This window comes from Garra rufa, chromosome 8 (genome assembly GCF_049309525.1).
Source record: "Garra rufa chromosome 8, GarRuf1.0, whole genome shotgun sequence".
Lineage (NCBI taxonomy): Eukaryota > Metazoa > Chordata > Actinopteri > Cypriniformes > Cyprinidae > Garra > Garra rufa.
This window is the reverse complement of record NC_133368.1, coordinates 39,931,018-39,951,508: the sequence shown is the minus strand read 5'-3', so window position 1 is coordinate 39,951,508 and position 20,491 is coordinate 39,931,018. Positions and strand designations below refer to the sequence as shown.

At 42.0% G+C, this 20,491-nt stretch overlaps 1 protein-coding gene across 2 annotated transcripts; it reads left to right on the top strand.

Moving 5' to 3' along the window:
* The first annotated feature begins 224 nt into the window (after positions 1-224).
* Positions 225-19,756, top strand: srpx (sushi-repeat containing protein X-linked). 2 transcript variants are annotated; one of them, XM_073845445.1, is made up of 10 exons: positions 227-533; positions 11,481-11,528; positions 12,807-12,998; positions 14,692-14,868; positions 14,973-15,099; positions 15,260-15,381; positions 16,413-16,592; positions 16,886-17,019; positions 18,979-19,100; positions 19,287-19,756. In XM_073845445.1, exons 1-10 carry the CDS (start codon positions 467-469, stop codon positions 19,462-19,464), a joined length of 1,347 nt encoding a protein of 448 aa, XP_073701546.1. In that variant the 5' UTR covers positions 227-466; the 3' UTR covers positions 19,465-19,756. The 2 variants fall into 2 exon arrangements, with proteins under 2 accessions (XP_073701547.1, XP_073701546.1); XM_073845446.1 differs by lacking the exon at positions 11,481-11,528 and having other exon boundaries at positions 225-533.
* Positions 19,757-20,491: the final 735 nt, after the last annotated feature.

Here is a 20,491-nt window from a genome sequence, read left to right as displayed (position 1 = left end):
CTCTCATTGTTAAGTGTGAGGTGTTTAGCTGTATACAAGGTTCTTACAAGAATTAAATCTACTTTAAAGGACTTTGCTCTAATCTCAAATCCTAAAGGAATCTTATAATTAGAATGATTTGGAATGGAAATAAATATACAGTTCTGAATAGAATTTGAACAAAAATGTAAACTCCTACAAGAAAGGTCCTGAATTGGACTCCAATAATAAATTATAAATAATAAAAAGATAATTTAACTGTGACCTAAGTGTCCCAATAACCTACTTTTTGCTGTTTGCTTTTCGCTCATAACAGTACCATAGTTTATACAAGTATAGCCAAGAATCCACGCGCCGCTCTGTGCGCGCACTCGCGCTGAATGAAGAGCTCTCGTATTTCTGGAGAGGAGGCGGGATCGGGCTTGTGCTCTGATTCTCGCGTAGGAATGTACTCGAGGTCTCCCAGCAGCTCCTGGACTTCCTAAAGATGGACACCTGGATGTGTGTGTACATGATAGTGGGACTTCAGCTGTCCGGGAGTGTCGCGTATGACGGTAAGAGACTCATCCAAACGGTTCCTGTTGAGTTTCGTGCTGTGAGCTTTGATAAGTCAAAATGTGTTGAGAAAGACTTATTAAACTAATGCAAAGTTAAGGAATTAAGTGTTTGTGCATCTATGAGTTTTCCCATGGTGTTTTACTAGCCTTCCTGTATTAGAGTTTATTACAAGGCAGAGTTTATTACAACAGAGCACAGAGTGTTTACGTGGACGCTTTTGGGGCTGTTTGGGGGGGAAAGAAGGGGGTAAGTTCCCTAAATCCAGGGATAAGACACTGAACTCTTTCATATGAAAAGGCACTGATGACTTGTCACCAGTAGGACACTGCGCTCCCGGACGATCTGCGCAATACTGATGATTCTGACATATGTTTTGAATGCATCGTCTTTAAAGAATCTGTGATTAGTGGAATACAAATAATGAACTGTCCTCTGGAAGTGGGTCAGCAGTTTTACTGGGATGACTGTGAGCATTTACAATTATTTCCAAAGACCATGTTCACCAGTCTTTTTGGTGAGTGTGCGTAGCTACATATATACAGTCAACAAAAATTACTCAGACACCATCATTTTCCTAGTGGGTGCAGGACTCAATAGTTCATTTATGTAGGTGAGGATAGCAAAATAAAGTAAACTGACACATTAAATCTAAGAAATTCTTTATACAGTGAACTACCAGTAAAATATATAAAAAGTTGGGACCAAAAATTATTAAGACAAGATACTAACAGATTTTTTGGTTGGTTGTAATTCGTTACATACCTTTCTGTCAAAGTTATCTGACATTATCAAGAAGAATTTGTTCTGACACAGTTTAACTCTGAGTTCTTGTCATATTTTATTACCATTTTCTAAATTTTGGTTTGACTGTCTATTATTTTATCATTCATTGAGTCATGCATATTTATAGTATATGATATTTTAGTAATTTAGATCATTTTAACCTTTAATACAATTTAAAATAACAGTTCATTAATTGTCCTCTCGTTTAGATAATTTCAATCTTTAATACCTTACACATTGATACATTACCAGTTTGCTCATTATTCTCTAAGTAGGTAGTGTCTATAAATAATAATAATAATAAAAAATAAGCAACCTTTAGGCAAGCTTTTAAGTGCTTACTCAATTGGATAATATTTCTTCTTACTGTGTTTGCATCTCAGATGAATTGCTTGCTTAAGTCTCTAGAATAAAGTAGTAAAATATCATAAAATATGACATTGGATTACATTTCACAAATTCTATATGCAAAATATGGATCAACAAATAATAAATCATCGCTGGAGACATGTATTGATATGCTGGTGTTGTGCACTCATGTTCCCTCAGGCTTTGACACAATGCTACATAGCTGTGTTTACCTCTGCCAGAATGATTCTATTTTTTCATCTTCAGATAGCATGAGGTCTGGATCAGATTTTTGGAAATATGACTCTGATGTTTTGATATTTTTCACATTTTAGAAAGAAAAAAGCTTTTTTGTGTTCAGAGCTGGAGGCTCTTTGTACTTTTCCTTTGCCAGATTATGATTGCTTGACGCCTGATGTACTTGATGTAGTTTCATGTCACATCTTGATCTTTTTAGGTATTTGTAGCACTTTAATCCACTTTGTGATTTGGTTAACACTCTTACAAATAAAGGTTCCAAAAATGTTTTTTTTTTTTTTTTTTGCAGTGATACCATAGAATAACCATTTTTGGTTCCCCAAAGAACAGTGAACAGTTTCTAAAATAACCTTTTTGAAGAACATTTGAACCCTTTTTAACTATATTCAACTATTTTTTTTAATTTAAAAGGTTCCATAGATGTTCAAGGTTCTTTATAGAACCATTGACGCCAATTAAGAACCTTTATTTTTAAGCGTGTAAGTTTGTATTGGCCTGATTAAGCTTTATTTGGAGTATTTTGTGTATATTAGCGAGAACAAAAAGTTCACTTTGCTTCTAGAAAATATTGTTTATATTCCAGCCGAAGCAGAATATATCCCTTCAAACCATGGTTTCTCGGTCCAAGATTTTTTTTGTTTAGAGAATTAATCAAAAAAGCAAAGAGACTTGCTTGGACCCGCTGAGACATGTGAATTTCCTGTGCCGCTGGAAACACAATTCAAGCAGCTGTAGAGATGCATATGTGTTGTGGCGCTAGAACTAATTGCTTTAAATTACCAATCCATCTTCATTTCGAGGACTGTTAGAGTTCAATCATGACTGGAAATGTAATTCAATAAACTGTTGACTGTGTGAGGTTGTGGCTCATGTCATTGGGCTTAGGTTGTGGTTGTGGTCCAGACTTCAATTTGCAAATGCACTCGAGGTTCAATTTACGAGTACAACAGACAATCAGACTCACATGTTGGCTTCATTGCATAAAGTAAATGGCAGTAAAATAAATGACATTTTACAACGTTTCGCTGAATTACCTCAAATGCTGTACGTTGTTTATTCACAAAGACTGGGTGGCTATTTGTGTTGGTGTATATTAAATGGCCTTGGGAACACAAACACAGACTAAACCATAAACACATGTTACAAGATTAAGACAGAACAGACACAGACTGTCACACACTGCCCTGAGAACGATTACCAGTGAATTTCACGTGCTTTTATGTCATTGTAAAATGCCCACATGATCAAACTCAAATGAATTAAACAGCCTGAGGTAACTGTTTTGTCTAATGTGACTCAATAGCTCTTAGTGATTTACAAAACTCTTTTGGGTGAGCTAACTTGTTGGATATGAGAGTTGGATATGAGAGAAACCAGTTTTATGTGGTGTTCTAAGATGTTCTGGATGATTGATAGGCCATTGTGTGCTGGCTGATAGTTAGATATGAACGCAATTCATCTGTATTTGACCTTTTAAGCTGTAGAATGAGGTTAACTAACTTCCACACACATAGGAGTCATGAATCTGTCAGGCTGGAACTGTTGCAGATGCTGAACACGGGGAGCCTAAGGGATCTTACTTTCTGATGACTAATGACTGTAGATCGTCCATTCAAGAGTGAGCCGTTTTTTTTAATCTAAACATTGTAGAAATTGTGAAATCTTTTGTGATCCTCAGGATCGCACTAAAACAGTAGTAGCTATATGGTTTAGTTAACATAAAGTTTTCTAAAGTGGAAACTCCCTCCATTTGAAGTATTTATACATGTGTGTGTGTGTGTGTGTGTGTGTGTGTGTGTGTGTGTGTGTGTGTGTGTGTGTGTGTGTGTGTGTGTGTGTGTGTGTATGAGAGGGAGACAGTGATACTGAGCCAAGTCAGTGAGTATTCTGGGTTACACAACATTCTGCTGAGCTTAACAAAATGGAACAGGAAAACTCATCTGCCAAATGGAGCAAACCCACACCTACACACATGATCCCTGTGGAGTGTTTTCCATGCTAGAAGTTGGAAAACTCTGGTCCTGTCATAATTCGCCTTTAGCTTTGCATTAACACTGCGTGTATGAGTGTGTGTGTGTGTGTATGTGCTGCTGAGTCTCTTGAGTTCTTGTTACTGCATCAGAGGGAGCTTTGATCTAACTTGCTGTGTGATCTGCCATCCATACACTTACACACAAGAGAGAGACAAAAGAACAGAACTAGAGTGAATAAAAAAGCGAATCAGCATCAATTTATATGCACTGAATGCAGGCTCTTGTTTTTTTGTGTTTGATCCCAGTCTGAGAGGGCGATCTGTGGGAAACAGATTTTTCCAATTTTTTTTTTTTTTTTGAAGCTGGCCTTGTTTTAAGTTTCTGGATCGCTTACTTTCAGATCACAGTAAGTACAAGTCACAAAATTAGATGGAATAGAACATCGAAACCTGTTTGTGTTGGAGAACATTAGTGTTTTTTTCTGCAGCATGGTTGATGGAAGATGAAATTTCACGTTGACTGTTGTAAAAGAGCTTCTGTCCTGACATTCAAAGCAAATAAGCAACGTAAAATTAGCAGCTACTAGTTTGTCCTCTGAATGAAGCCATGCCAACATCTATTCCATCTACAACTACCATGCAAAGCATGTTGTTCTAATATAGTGTTTTGTGTTATTTTATGTGGCTGCCATTTTCACCGCATCGCCCTATGACATACTGTAATTCTCTTCATTACCTGCAGGGGTCACTGTAGTATTTCATGCCATGCCATAAATACAACAAACCCATTTCAGCGGTTCGCTATGAAAGCCTCAGAGTAAAAAAAGTAAGGTCTGTAAGGTTCTCTTACTAGAGGGAACGAGTACTGCGTAAGAAGTATCTTACGCTAGGGGAAAATCCTTTTCTGCGAGATATTGAAGCCAAAAATTATCCTTAATTTTGAAATAATGTAAAGCGCGTTGCAGCAGCATACAGACATAGGCGAAACAGCTTGCGCGCCTATTGGCTGCTCTGCGGCAACTGCAGCAGCCTATTAGAGCGAGGCCTGACGCGACGCCAGATCCAATGGGGGCATTTCGCGCCCTTTGCGTCGCTTCGCGCCCTTTTCGTAGCTTCCCGCCTAAAAGGGCGTGGTCTAGACCTATAAATATCGCTCATAGGCAGCTATTATCTGATTTTTCATCCTTCAAGCGAAGCACACGCATCGCTGGAGCCGGATAAGAAGCCGCCGTTTGACTGCAAGCATCTCAGCGGGACGAGCCACCAAAGCTGCTGGCCACGCCGCCTTCCGTGCCTTCCTGCTGCGCTTTCCGGCGCCTATATCCTTTATAATCTACAGTGTGTGTCGCCGCTGCGATACACACTGTTTCTCTAAAAAGAGCAAAGCGTCTTTTTAAAGATGCCTTCATACGGCTCGTGCAGATGCCAATGGTGACTCTGAGGACTTGCCTTGCCTTCTTCACTGAGACTGCTCCCCCGCCCGCCGCGGTGTAGCGCCGTAAAAAGCGCCGTGCCCAGCGGGCCCCGGACACTCCCCCCAGCCGACAAAGCTCGCCGGTTCGCCCGCCTGCTTCATCGACCTCGTCAGCCTCTGTTCCGGACGTAAAGCGGCCGCTGTCTGCCACCGCTTCCATCGACGCCGCTGACGAGGGGGGCCATGAAGGAGGAAGAGGTTACTGATTCTGATTTCCGTTTCCCGCCAAAGCGGAAACGCGCATGCTGCTCAGAAGAGGCGATAGCAGCCCACTTATGTCTGCCCTCCGCTGGACGGCGTGCTAAGTCGGCCCTCCCCTCTAAAGCTTGCCGTCAGACGTCAAACCTGCTTCGCCGCGCTTTCGCCGCCGCCTAGCCGCGTCAGCGCTGCGTAACATGGTCTCTCACCGTTGCTGAGAGGCACCCGTGGTTAACGCTTTCTGACGTTTTTCTCGTCTGGCCGCCGCCCCGCCAGACGCGGCCCGCGGCCCAGGATTGAGTTGAAACCTGAGCCTCCGAAATCGTCCTAGCACAACTGGGAAAACGACGGTGTACGAGTCCCGCTGTTGCCGGACCCCCACCAAAGTTATTCGCTCGTCCAGTTCCAGGAAATGTGACTGTTCCAGTGTTTTCTGCAGCCAACAAACCGGCTCCGTCGCCCGTTTGCCTGCATACAAAAGTCGTTCCCACGGCTACACAGATAAACCCCCAATAAAGTGTATTGTCTTGTGTCCCGGCCACGGCCGATGGTGTTTCATGTGTCGTAAGAATGCCCACTAACCAGTGCTCATCTCTAACGTTACACACAAGCACAGCGCACATAAAATCGACACAGATCGATTGCGCTTCACAACCGGCCACGGCCGATGGTGTTTCACGTGTAAGAATGCCCACTAGCAGTGCTCATCTCTACACACAAGCACAGCGCACATAAAATCGACACAGATCGATTGCGCTTCACAACCGGCCACGGCCGATGGTGTTTCACGTGTAAGAATGCCCACTAGCAGTGCTCATCTCTACACACAAGCACAGCGCACATAAAATCGACACAGATCGATTGCGCTTCACAACCGGCCACGGCCGATGGTGTTTCACGTGTAAGAATGCCCACTAGCAGTGCTCATCTCTACACACAAGCACAGCGCACATAAAATCGACTCAGATCGATTGCGCTTCACACGTGGTAAATATGCCCGCTTCACAGTGGCCACAGACACCACATTATGCACGTCAAACGGTTTCTGTGAAAACGAAACCAAAAGTGCATTCGCTCTACGCAGGCGAACGTTGTTTGGAGTGTGTTAAATGTGCCCGCTGCCCCACAGCCACATCCACACACAGACATAATAGTTCCCGCTATCAGCGTGCCCCATGCCTCAAATATCACGAGCACTTTTTGCATGAAATCAGCGTGCATTCGCTCCATGCAAGCGAACGATGTTTGGAGTGTGTTAAATGTGACTGTTCCAGTGTTTGCTGCAGCCAACAAGCCGGTTCTGTCGCCCGCTTGCCTGCACACAAAGGTTGTTTTCACGGCTACCCAGATAAACCCCCAATAGAGTGTATTTTCTGGAGTCCCGGCCACGGCCGATGGTGTTTCACGTGTAGTCAAAAATGCCCACTCCTCCAGTGCTCATTTCTACACACAAGCACAACCTGTCATACAGACCCTGCGAACATAAAATCGGCTCAGATCGATTGCGCTTCACATGTGGTAAACGTGTCCACTTAACAGTGCCCACAGACATCACATTATGCACGTCAAAAGGTTTCTGTACAAACGAAACTAACGTGTATGCAGGCGAACGGTGTTTGCAGTGTGTTAAATGTGCCTGTTGCCACACAACCACATACACACACAGACATAATAGTTCCCGCTATCAGCGTGCCCCACGCCCCGAATGTCACGAGCACGTCTCTGGTGCCACAGCATACCGAAACCACTCCGTTAATGAAAGAACGGAGCGCGCTTCGTATTCAGCCTCTAGCTATTCATGCAAACGCATTGGAAAAGCTTCCAGGGGTCTCGAAATGGGTGCTGGACATTATAAAAGGAGGCTATTCGCTACAGTTTCACCGACGCCCGCGCCGCTATACAGCGCGCGTCGAGACCACAATGCAGACAGAAGCAGCACACCTGCTTCGAGCCGAAGTGGCGAAACTATTGAGCAAAGGGGTCATAGAGCCCCTTTCTCAAGCTCAAAGCGAAGGGGGGCTGTACAGCAGATATTTCCTGGTACCGAAAAAAGACGGGGGTCACAGACCCATATTAGATCTAAGGCAACTGAACAAAGCGTTGGTGAAGCGTCGGTTCAGGATGCTCACGACCAGAAAAATCCTCGCGCAAGTTCGCCAAGGAGACTGGTTCGTGTCAGTGGATCTGAAAGACGCGTATTTTCAAATACAGATAGCGTCACGTCACAGGCGATTTTTGAGACTCGCCTTCGAGGGCCAGGCATATCAGTACACAGTCCTGCCGTTCGGTTTGTCCCAGGCACCCCGTACATTACGAAGTGCATGGACTCAGCGCTCGTTCCTCTCAGACTGAAAGGCGTGCGCATACTGAACTATTTGGACGATTGGCTGATTCTAGCGCAGTCTCGCTCAGTGCTTGTACAGCATACGACCATGTTACTCGATCACCTCGAGAATTTGGGTCTCAGAGTCAATTGGGCGAAGAGCTCACTGTCCCCCAGTCAGAAAACTTCCTTCCTGGGCACAGAATTGGACTCGCTGTCAATGATAGCGCGGCTGTCACCACAGCGCGCAGCAGACATTCAGCGCACAGCGGGCTCGTTCCGCTGCGGCGCGTCTGTCCCGCTCAAAAAATTTCAGAAAATGCTGGGTCTCATGGCCTCAGCGTCATCAGTTCTGCAGCTGGGTCTGCTATGTATGCGCCCACTGCAGTTCTGGCTGAAAGCGCGCGTCCCGCGTCAAGCGTGGGCGCCCGGTCGGCTTTGTATCACGGTCAATCAGTAATGTGTCACAGCCCTGAATCCGTGGAGAGCAATCGACTGGTACCAGTTAGGTGTAAGCCTGGGGACTTCCTCGAGAATAAAAGTGGTGTCTACGGACGCGTCCACCTCGGGATGGGGGGCTCTGCTCGAGGGCAGACCGTCTTTTGGCCAGTGGTCAGAACGGGAAAAGCTCCTGCATATCAACAGCCTCGAAATGTTGGCAGTACAGAACGCGCTGATGCGCTTCTGTCCCCAAATAAAAGGAAACCATGTATTAGTCCGCTCGGACAACATGTCAGTGGTTTCCTATATAAATCGCCAGGGCGGTCTCAGGTCCAAAAACCTATACAGACTTGCAGAACGCCTCCTGGTATGGGCTCAGCGCAACCTGCGCTCGCTGAAAGCAGCGCATGTGCCGGGGCTTCTAAACATAGGGCCAGACAGACTGTCCAGGAACAATGTTCCAGCAGGCGAATGGTCTCTACACCCACAGACAGTACAACTACTGTGGAAGAAATTCGGCAGAGCGGAAGTAGACCTGTTTGCGTCTCCGAACAACGCTCACTGTCTGGAATTTTACTCAAAAAGCAGAGACGCGCTGGCCCACGAATGGCCCCGCCGTCATCTCTATGCTTTTCCCCCCGTCTCTCTCCTACCTCAGGTGATAGAGAGGGTCAGGGAAAAAGGATGTTCAATACTGCTGATAACGCCGTTTTGGGAAAACCAGCCCTGGTTCCCAACGCTGATGCAGCTGACGAGCACTGTCCCGTGGCCGATACCAGTGAGGAGAGTCCTTCTCTCTCAGGCCAGCGGCTCGATTTGGCATCCTCACCCAGAGCTGTGGTCCCTTCATGTCTGGGCCACCAGCGAATATATGATGAACTCCCTAAAGGACTATTAAACACGATCACGCAGGCTAGAGCCCCGTCTACGAGACGGCTCTATTCCTCAAAATGGTCAGTGTTTTCGGGCTGGTGCGCAGCTCGCGGCTCGTCACCCACTAACTGTGGTGTGATGGAGGTGCTTTCCTTTCTACAAGAGCTGCTGGACAAGGGCAGAACCCCGTCCACGCTCAAAGTCTATGTGGCGGCCATAACAGCGTTCTCGAGCACAACGCTAGGTCAGTCAATAGGAAGGAACGATTTAGTTATTCGCTTCCTGAAGGGAGCTGGAAGACTAAATCCCCCCAGACCTCCCACAGTCCCCGTATGGGACCTTTCTGTGGTACTAGAGGCCATGAAAGGTGGACCATTCGAGCCTCTGCAGACTATTGATTTGAAATACCTGTCTCTTAAGACCGTGTTTCTGCTGGCTCTCGCTTCAGTGAAGCGCATAGGGGATTTGCACGCACTCTCTGTGAGCGCGACGTGCATGGAATTTGGACCTAATGACTCTAAAGTCATACTCAAACACAAACATGGTTACGTTCCAAAATCACTCAACACACCGTTTAGGGCACAGGTCATCGCGCTGTCAGCCCTACCGGTCAATGATGAGGAAACGGACGCGAGCCTCCTATGCCCAGTCAGGGCATTACGAGCTTACGTGTCTCGCTCGTCTGCTTTTAGACAGACAGAGCAGCTTTTTGTTTCGTTTTACGGGCGTCCCAAGGGACTGGCCGCGTCGAAACAGAGCTTATCCAGATGGATAGTTGATGCTATTGCGTTGGCATATGCTTCCAAGGGCATGCAGTGCCCGCTAGGTGTCAGAGCACATTCCACGAGGGGCGTGGCCTCATCGTGGGCGTGGTCGAGTGGGATTGCCTTGCAAGATATTTGTACGGCGGCGGGCTGGGCCTCTCCGTCTACATTTATAAGGTTTTACAACCTGGAGGTTCCCGCCTTACAGGCCAGATTGCTGTCAGTCTAGATGTTCAGTGTTGTCTGACCTGATGTTATCAGCTCGGAATGCTGCGTCTACTGAGCACAGCTCTAGGGTCGACAGTGAAAGTGATAGCACAAGATGTGTCTGAGCAAACTGTGTGAAGACCCTTATTCTTACGTCAGCTCAGGCCGTAACCCCGCCCTGTATGTACGTTTTCTTAGCGTCTGAGTGACGCTGCACTATGTGGAAGAGTGCGGCGTTGCCCCTCCCTCTTCCCCGGACTCCCTGTGAGTTCTATAGGTGATTATGAACTGTATGAACCCCGGGCTTTCGCCCTTGGGTCTTTGGTGTCAGATCTCAGCATGCACGGCGTTTTACACTGGGTCCCCTAGCGTAAGATACTTCTTACGCAGTACTCGTTCCCTCTAGTAAGAGAACGTACTCGGTTACTAACGTAACCTCGGTTCTCTCTAGAGAGGGAACGAGTACTGCGTATCTTGCCGTGCATGCGCACGCTCTGGTTGCTTTGATGATGAAAAACCAGATAATAGCTGCCTATGAGCGATATTTATAGGTCTAGACCACGCCCTTTTAGGCGGGAAGCTACGAAAAGGGCGCGAAGCGACGCAAAGGGCGCGAAATGCCCCCATTGGATCTGGCGTCGCGTCAGGCCTCGCTCTAATAGGCTGCTGCAGTTGCCGCAGAGCAGCCAATAGGCGCGCAAGCTGTTTCGCCTATGTCTGTATGCTGCTGCAACGCGCTTTACATTATTTCAAAATTAAGGATAATTTTTGGCTTCAATATCTCGCAGAAAAGGATTTTCCCCTAGCGTAAGATACTTCTTACGCAGTACTCGTTCCCTCTCTAGAGAGAACCGAGGTTACGTTAGTAACCGAGTACGTTTTATTGACTTTCTTAGTCTTCACTGTCACATGATCCCTCAGAAATCACTCTAATATGCTGATTTGGTGTTCAAGTAACATTTCGTAATAAGTTTGGAAATGTTAAAACAGTTGTGCTGCCTAATGTTTTTGTGAAAAACGTTATTGGAAAACGTGAAAAGGTTTTTTGCTGACTTTTTTTAAAATAAATAAATCTCATTGACCCCAAACCTTTGGTAGTGTACAAAATGACTTTTTCTATTCTGAGGCTTCCATACCAGACTGAACTTAAAAAATATTACAAGATATTACAACAAAAATCAAACTGTGGTTTGCTTTGTTCTAATACGGTCGCACAGAATACAAATTATTCTAGTTCTGAATCTGAATTTCTGCGGTCATGCCAGCTCTTTCTTGCTTTTGCTGACCTAAACTGTTTTACAGGCTCTGGATACTGGCCATACACTGATGATGAAGATGTGCGATTGACAGGTGAACACACGCAAGGACATCTAGATTAAATGCACATTCTGATCCCAAAACCCATTACACAGAACTTAAAGGGATAGTTCACCAAAAATGAAAATTCTGTCATTAAAGGTTGTATCAGCGATTTCAAGCCTGAAACATAAAGTGTCAAATTCAACTGACCTTTCTTCACGATCCGCTCGCTGCCTGCCCCATAAATCGACTGTAAAAAAAACCGCGTCTCTCTGGTCAGCCTAGGGTCCGAGATATGCCAAAAAAACAATCGGTGCTACCAACCTTTCCACAGAAAAACAAACAGTGTTCCAACCAATCAGCGTCAGGGGTTTGGTGTTGTGGACTTTCGCTCCGCCTCCCTCACATCCCTGCACCAGTAGGAAAGTCCACAACACCAAACCCCTGACGCTGATTGGTTGGAACACTGTTTGTTTATCTGTGGAAAGGTTGGTAGCACCGATTGTTTTTTTGGCATATCTCGGACCCTAGGCTGACCAGAGAGACGCGTTTTTTTTTTACAGTCGATTTATGGGGCAGGCAGCGAGCGGATCGTGAAGAAAGGTCAGCTGAATTTGACACTTTATGTTTCAGGCTTGAAATCGCTGATACAACCTTTAATTACTCACCCTCATGTTGTTTTAAACCTGTGAGACCTTTGTTCATTTTCTGAACACAAATTAAGATATTTTGACCACGTTTTTATCATATTCAAGGCCCGGAGAGGTAGTAAGAACATTGCTAAATTAGTCCATGTGACATCAGTGGTTCAACCGTAATTTTATGAAGCTACCAGCTATTTTACCAATGTCCTTACTACCTTTCTTTGCCTTGAACGTGTCAGCTGCATTGCTGTCTATGCAGGGTCATTTATCTCCTGGATTTCATCAAAAGTATCTTAATTTGTGTTCCTAAAATGAACGAAGGTCTTACAGGTTTGGAATGACATGAGGGTGAGTATTTAATTACAGAATTTTCATTTTTGGGTGAACTATCCCTTTAAACCTATTAGTAAAACTCTCTTACCACATCTTAACACATGAGCGCTGCTGTCAGAACACATACATTCACATAAAAGAGGATGCTACCTCTCTGACTGCCTCAGGCCTCTGCTTCCTCCTCTTCTGTGGCTTTGCTACTTTATCTGTGTTCATGTTTCTCCATGCATGTCTGGATGATGCCAGTTGTCAAGGTAAGTTTGTAAGACCATGTTTTATATGTTTTGGTATGACTCAGTATCTTTCTTCAGAGTATTTGCGTATGTGTGTAATAACACATGTCTCTTTCTAGGTGTGCCGTGGTGCGCCCCAGTGAAAGTCAAACATGGTCACATCAGCTGCCAGACTCCACGTGGAGAACGTTATAAAAATGTTCTAGGAACTCGGTGCAAGATCCGCTGTAAGACGGGCTATGAGATGCACGGCAGCAGCGAGATCCTCTGTATGGCCAGCAAACAGTGGTCAGGAAACTATGCTTGCAGAGGTCTGACGTCAACATTGACACAACTCAGTTATAAGATCATGAATGCTGATGTGGTTAAAGGGATAGTTCACACAAAAATGAAAATTCTGTCATTAATTACTCACCCTCAAGACTTTTGTTCATCTTCTGAAAACAAATTAAGATATTTTTGAGGAAATCCGAGAGCTTTCTGACCCTGCATAGACAGTAACACCATTGACACGTTCAAGGCCCAAAAGGTAGTAAGGACATCGATAAAATAGTCCATGTGACACCAGTGGTTCAACCTTAATGCTTAAAGCTATGAGAATTTGCAAGAGTACTACGACGCTTAATAAAAGAGGGTTTACATGTTTACATGAGGGTGAAAGAAATGAAAGAATTTTAATTTTGGTGTGAACTATCCCTTTAACTCACTTTAATAGTTAAGATGAATTAGTGCACAATCAGTTTTATATTTTATTGCAACCCTTTTGCAAACATTTCATAATCACAAATTATTTGGTATGTTTTATTTACTTTTTGTTGTTTATTTACTAAACCATTTAAAAATTTGGGGTTGGTAAAATATTTGTTAAGTCTCTTATTCTAACCAAAGCTATATTTTATTTATTAAAAATACAGTAAAAACAGTAATATTGTGAAATATTATTACATTTTAAAATAACCTTTCTATTTTAATATATTTTAAAATGTAATTTATTATTTTAAATAGGCAAACCCAAATTTGTTTGAAATGTTTTTACTGTTAATTTTGATCAGTTTAATGCATCGTTGTTAAATAAAATGTATTAATTAACTTAAAAATTAAACATTTTCAAACTTTTTAACAGTTCTTATCATCATTTCAATATTAGTAACTGAGAAACCTAAAATGGTGTTTTCAATTTGCCACATTATGTACACTACCAGTTAAGTGTTTTTTAACAGTAAGATTCTTCCAGTGTTTTTTAAAGAATTATATTTTGCTCACAAAGCCTGCATTAATTTGATTCAAAATACAGCAAAAGCTGTAATATTGTAAAATATTTTTACAATTTCAAATACTTGATTTCTATTTGAATATATTTTGGGATGTAATTTATTCCTGTGATCAAAGCTGAATTTTCAGCCTCATTACTCCAGTCTTCAGTGTCACAGATCCCAGATCCTAAAACATTTTTTTTAATTTAATTAATATTATCAATATTTAAAACAGTTGCATACATTTTTTCAAGATTTTTTGATGAACAGAACGTTCCAAAGATCAGCATTTATCTGAAATAAAAAGCTTTTGGAACAATATGCAATTCAAAAGCTTGGAACCAGTATAATTTGTGAGGGGGAAATAGATTATAAAATGAATACTTTTATTTAGCAAGGATGCTTTAAATTGATCAAAGGTTATGATGAAGACATTTATAATGTTACAAAAGAATTCTATTGCAGATAGAACTTTCTATTCATGAAAGAATCCTGAAAAAATTCTACTCAGCTGTTTTTAACATATAATGTTTTTTTGAGAAGCAAATCAGAATATTAGAATGATTTCTGAAGGATCATGTGACTGGAGTAACAATGCTAAAAATCTGCTCTCAAATCTGAAGGCATCTCAAGCCCACAACCAACCACATGTCAGTCCGCCGCTGTATGATACATGGGTTTATTTGTGGATTGACTGCAGTGGTTGTCCATTGATAATTCATTTTCACCAGGGCATGAATTATGTTTACAGAGGTCCGCTGTCCAAAATTGACCATGCCATCTAACGGAGGTTATAAGTGTTCAGACGGATCGTACTTCAACTCCCGCTGCCAGTTTTTCTGCTCACCAGGATACATACTTCGAGGAGACCACAGCGCCACCTGCCAAAGCAGCAGAAAGTGGAGCGGCGGCAACAGTGTGTGCGTGGGTGGGTTAAATAGTCATTGAGCACTCACTAATATTTATTTACAGATGTGGATCCAGAACATAGTATTTAGGTGGTGAGGCATATAAAGGTGTTTTCTGTCTCAGATGTGGATCCCCCAGTTATTAAGTGTCCTAACATAAAGGAGAAGACCGCTGAACCAGGAAAACTCACAGCCAAAGTGACGTGGGACACACCAGAGGGCAAAGACACGGCAGATGGCATCCTAACAGAGTCAGTGTAACAGGTTTATACACACCATGTATGAAAGGAGCACAAAATTTGACCACTTACTGCCTGGATTTGGAATTATTTTCTAGCTGAGTTCATATTCAAATCCAGTTACTGTCCAGTTTCATCCAGTTGTGAGAAAGACTATTTGTTTGTGTTGTAGTGTTATACTGAAAGGAAAGCCATCAGGCTCACACTTTCCAGAGGGGAATCATAAATTATCATACACTGTGTTTGACCGTGCTGAGAACAAGGCAACCTGCAGGTTCAATGTCCGAGTGAAAGGTAAGTTCTTCTAAAACTTTAGCATCCTAATTTACCAAATTAAGAGGGATCATGCAAAATGCATGTTATTTTTTATTTAGTACTGACCTGAATAAGATATTTCACATAAAAGATGTTTACATATAGTCCACAAGAGAAAATAATAGTTGAATTTATAAAAATGACCCTGTTCAAAAGTTTACATTCACTTGATTCTTAATACTGTGTTGTTACCTGGATGATCCACAGCTGTTTTTTCTTTTAGAGTCTCTTGTTTGTCCTGAACAGTTAAACTGTCTGCTGTTCTTCGGAAAAATCCTTCAAGTTCCACAAATTCTTTGGTTTTCAGCATTTTTCTTTCCAACAATGGCTGTACGATTATAAGATCCATCTTTTCACACTGAGGACAACTGAGGGACTCCTCATATATACAGAAGGTTTAAACGCTCACTAATGATCCAGAAGGAAACATGATGCATTAAGAGCCAGGGGTGTAAACTTTTTGAATTTGAGGATAAGGGTAAATTTCAATTATTTCGTCTTCTGGGAAACATGTAAGTATCTTCTGTAGCTTCTAAAGGGCAGTACTAAATAATAAAAAAAGATATTTAGGCAAAATAAGAAAAATGTACACATCTTCATTCTGTTCAAAAGTTTTCACCCCCTGGCTCTTAATGCATCGTGTTTCCTTCTGGAGCATCAGTGAGCGTTTGAACCTTCTGTAATTGTTGCATATGAGTCCCTCAGTTGTCCTCAGTGTGAAAAGATGGATCTCAAAATCATACAGTCATTGTTGGAAATATAATTGTTGGTAAAATAATTAACATTTTGCAGATTCTGCAAGGTGAATGTAAACTTTTGACTTCAACTGTATAATGCAGGGAAGTACTGGTACTAGAAAAGTAAAGCTAAACCATTTTGAAAACAGGTAAACTATTGTGACATTACTGAAAAATGCCATTAGTTTATTTAGCAGAAAATTGCATAACATGCTAGGATTGTGGTGGCATTGATATACAATCCATGTGTGTGTGTGTATGTGCATATTGCAGTGCGTCGCTGTACTCCTCTCTCTGTCCCTGACAATGGCTGGATGAAATGTGACAGTGCGGGTGATAATTACGGGGCCACGTGTGAATTCCGCTGTCTGGGTGGTTACGAGCTGAGGGGCAGCGCTGCCAGAGTCTGCCAGTTTAACATGGAGTGGTCTGGCCTGGAGACTTCCTGTGCTCGTACGGAAAAAACATTAATACCTCACAAACACCTACAATCTAAAGCTTAGAGGAACTCCTTCAATTATACATCATACCACCTTATAAGATTACATAGCATTTCTGAAAGAGTGATGCTGCTGATTCAGGGAAAATATTCAAGTTTAATATTGTAAGGCAGATTGTTCGAATAAATGATAGCAAAATTTTCATGACAGAATTATTCATGATATTCTTATGAGAAAATTCATGATCTTGCTCTTCCTGTCTTGCTCTCTGGTGAATAACATTGTAATCGTTTGTTTCATTAAAAGCCATGAATATTAATGTTGGTGTGCGGTCTGCTGCTGCTTTACTGGACCAGTTCTACGAGAAACGCCGCATTCTGATCGTCTCGGCCCCCTCAGCTGCCAATCACTATTACAGATTCCAGATGACTAATTTACAGGTACAAGATCAATATCTGCCTTTTTATTCTACAATGACTGTTGCACTAAGGGTTTATGCTTCTTTTACTATTGGAAATTTCCTATTTCCCACTTATGAAGTAATGTTTACGAGCTTGATGCATTCCAGTAGCCTAGAATCTAGACGCGCCCCTAGCGGCAGCAAATTACATTTGCTTCTAAGGTCAGTCTAGTTACTCTCAATTCACTTAAATTTCCGAAAAATCCAAGATGTACCGGGCCAATCACGAGTCGGTGGGCGGGCTTAACATGATGACGTCTGACCTGCGACCATAAGTTCAGTCAGACATGAATTCCTGGTTCCGTGAATTAAGCGTGGAAAACTGAACAGTATTTATATATTTTTTTTACTTTTGATACACAGCCACGTCCATGTGTCCTGAGCAGGAGCTCGTTACATCTGAACGCGCTGTGGTGTAGAATACGCAAACACCGGAAGCGATCTGTGGCGTGTATACGACACTCATTGTTTACACAGCACAAGAGATTGTGGATATAGCGGCTATTCAAAATGGTAATTACTTGCGCTTGTCCTGGTTGTTCAAACCCATTTAAAGCTGAAAAAGATTATGTTTGCTTGCGCAAACTCATCCTGGACTTTTTTTTTTTTTACATATTTCCCCTTTCGGTGTTTGCGTATACTACATCAAAGCGCGTTGACATGTGACGAGTCGAATCATAGATATGCTAAACTCGTGCTCATGACAGATGGACGTGGGTGTGTATCAAAGGTAAAAAGAAAATTATATAAATACTGTTCATTTTCTTGCAAAAACCGATCGTTCGTGTCTTAGGACATCAATGTATCGTCACGAGCCGCAGGGTGTAATTTGGATTTGTCTGTGCATGTTTTTGTTTACTTTTAAAGGTTTAGTGCCCATCTATGTCTATTATTTAGCTGACAGACTGCACAGTGCACTGATTTTTGTTAAAAATCTTCGTCGCTCTGACTACGTCACCTGACCGACTAAGTCTCTGATTGGTTGTAGCGCTATCCTATTGCGTGGCGAGGAGTTTGAAAGACAACCGTTTATCCCACCCCTCCGGTTGAGCCCTGTCTATGGAGAGTGCCCAGACCCTACATTTATGTGGGTCTGGCTTGCCAGGCTAGCATTCCAGTGCTTTGCTGTCAGAAAGAATAAAATCAATCTATCTATCTATCTATCTATCTATCTATCTATCTATCTATCTATCTATCTATCTATCTATCTATCTATCTATCTATCTATCTATCTATCTATCTATCATTCTATCATTCTATCTATCTATCTATCTATTGATCGTTCTATCATTGTACTGTTCCACCATTCTGTTGTTCTATATCGATTTATCCATCTTTGTATCATCCATCCATTTTTCTATCTATCATTTCTATCTATCCAGCATCCATCCATCCATCCATTTTTTTGTCTATTATTTCATCCATCCATCCATTCTTACAATAATTTGTACAATTAAATGTACAAAAAAAATCATATTTATCTATTTAAACACACACACACACACACACACACACACACACACACACACACACACACACACACACACACACACACACACACGTTGGGTTTACATGTTTTATGGGGACATTCCATAGGGGTAATGGTTTTTATACTGTACAAACCGTAATTTCTATCGCCCTACACCTACCCTACACCTAAACCTAGCCCTCACAGGAGATTGTGCACACTTTTACTTCATCAAAAAAACTCATTGTGCATGATTTATAAGCCTGTTTCCTCATGGGGACCTAAGAAATGTCCCCACAAGGTCAAAAATTACTGGTATTACTATCCTTGTGGGGACATTTGGTCCCCACAACGTGATGAATACCAGGTACACACACACACACACACACACACACACACACACACACACACACACACACACACACAAGCAACTAAACTGCATTGATATTTTGTTTGTGTGTGGTATTTCAGCATGCCCAGTGTGGTCTGGATTTGAGACATGTGACAGTGATTGAGTTGGTGGGGGTTTATCCAGCTCAGATTGGCCGCATCAGACACAGACTCATCCCTCCAGGACTGGCTCTACAGCTCAGGTACTTCATTACTGTATGTCAGTCACTTGATTACAGTGCTTGCAAGTCGGCTCTAATAATCTTCAAACACTGTTTTGTACAGAATTTCAAGGACCTATGTGCAACTTGTTGTAAATTGATTCCAAAAGTAAACCATTCACAATGAACATCTGAACTAAATGTGTGTGTTTTGTTTGTATGTGGCAGGTTGCTGCTGCAGCTGTCTCAGAACTCATTTAACTTGGTGCTCCTGGACAAACAGGGAGTGGATAAACAGCGCTACACTTTCCCCATCACAGCAGCTGAGGTCTTTACCACCATTGACACATTCCCCCTCCGCACTGAGGAGGCCATGCTACAGAAAGAAGCTGGACAGAGCTGCTAGATGTGTGTATATACAGTACACACATTTACATCTGTTTCTACTGGTTGTAAAGCTACCAAACTACACAAGAGAGAGTCTGGATAGAGCTGCTACATCTGATCACATGTTGAAAACATCCACACATCCACACACATCTCTAAATATGAGTTACTGTTGTTTGTCTTTTTTATAATGCTCTATTCTATTTTATTTGTCTGGTGTTTCTATTTATGTCAGAGTGGATGGTCTACTTTTCTTGAGACATACTATCAAAGCAATATTAATGCAATAAAGGCCTGTTTGATGATTGATATTTGAGAGCATGGGACTCAGCTTTCTTAAAATGCCAGTCATGTTTATCTTGGTTCTCTGGTTTGTTAAATAAATATGCTTCAGCTGAATTGAGTACAACAGAGGTATGATAAATACGGTTGAAGTCAAAAGTTTGCATACTCCTTGCAGAATCTGCAAAATGTTAATTATTTTTACCAAAGTAAGAGGGTTCATACAAAATGTATGTTACTGACCTGAATAAGATATTTAAGGTGTATGTAAACGTTTGACTTCAACTGTATGTTTAATGACGTATTAAATGTCACAGTGGTAAAAAAAGGGAAAAGGCTAACAAATAATGTTAGCCTTTTTAAAATTTTGTTATATTTTCTGTTCAAATATTTTTATATATATAAAAAGCTTTTATAAAAGTCAATGAAAGCCATTTTGTTGCCATGTGAAAAACCATAAAACAGGAAATTATCATAAAGACTCTTGTAGACTAATACGGATAATTTTTTCATTAGTCAAGAGGGCAATGTAAATAATGTGACCTTTTTAATCAGCAAGCTTAGAATTAATCAAGGTTAATCTATTTTGCATTAATGCTTACTATTTATCAAAGAAAAATGTATACTTTAAAAAAGTATCACAGCTGAGAATGATTTCTAAAGGATTGTATGACACTGATGACTGGAGTAAAGACTTCTGGAAATTCAGCTAATAATATCACAGAGATAATATTTTAAAATAGACTAAAACAAAAAAATAATTT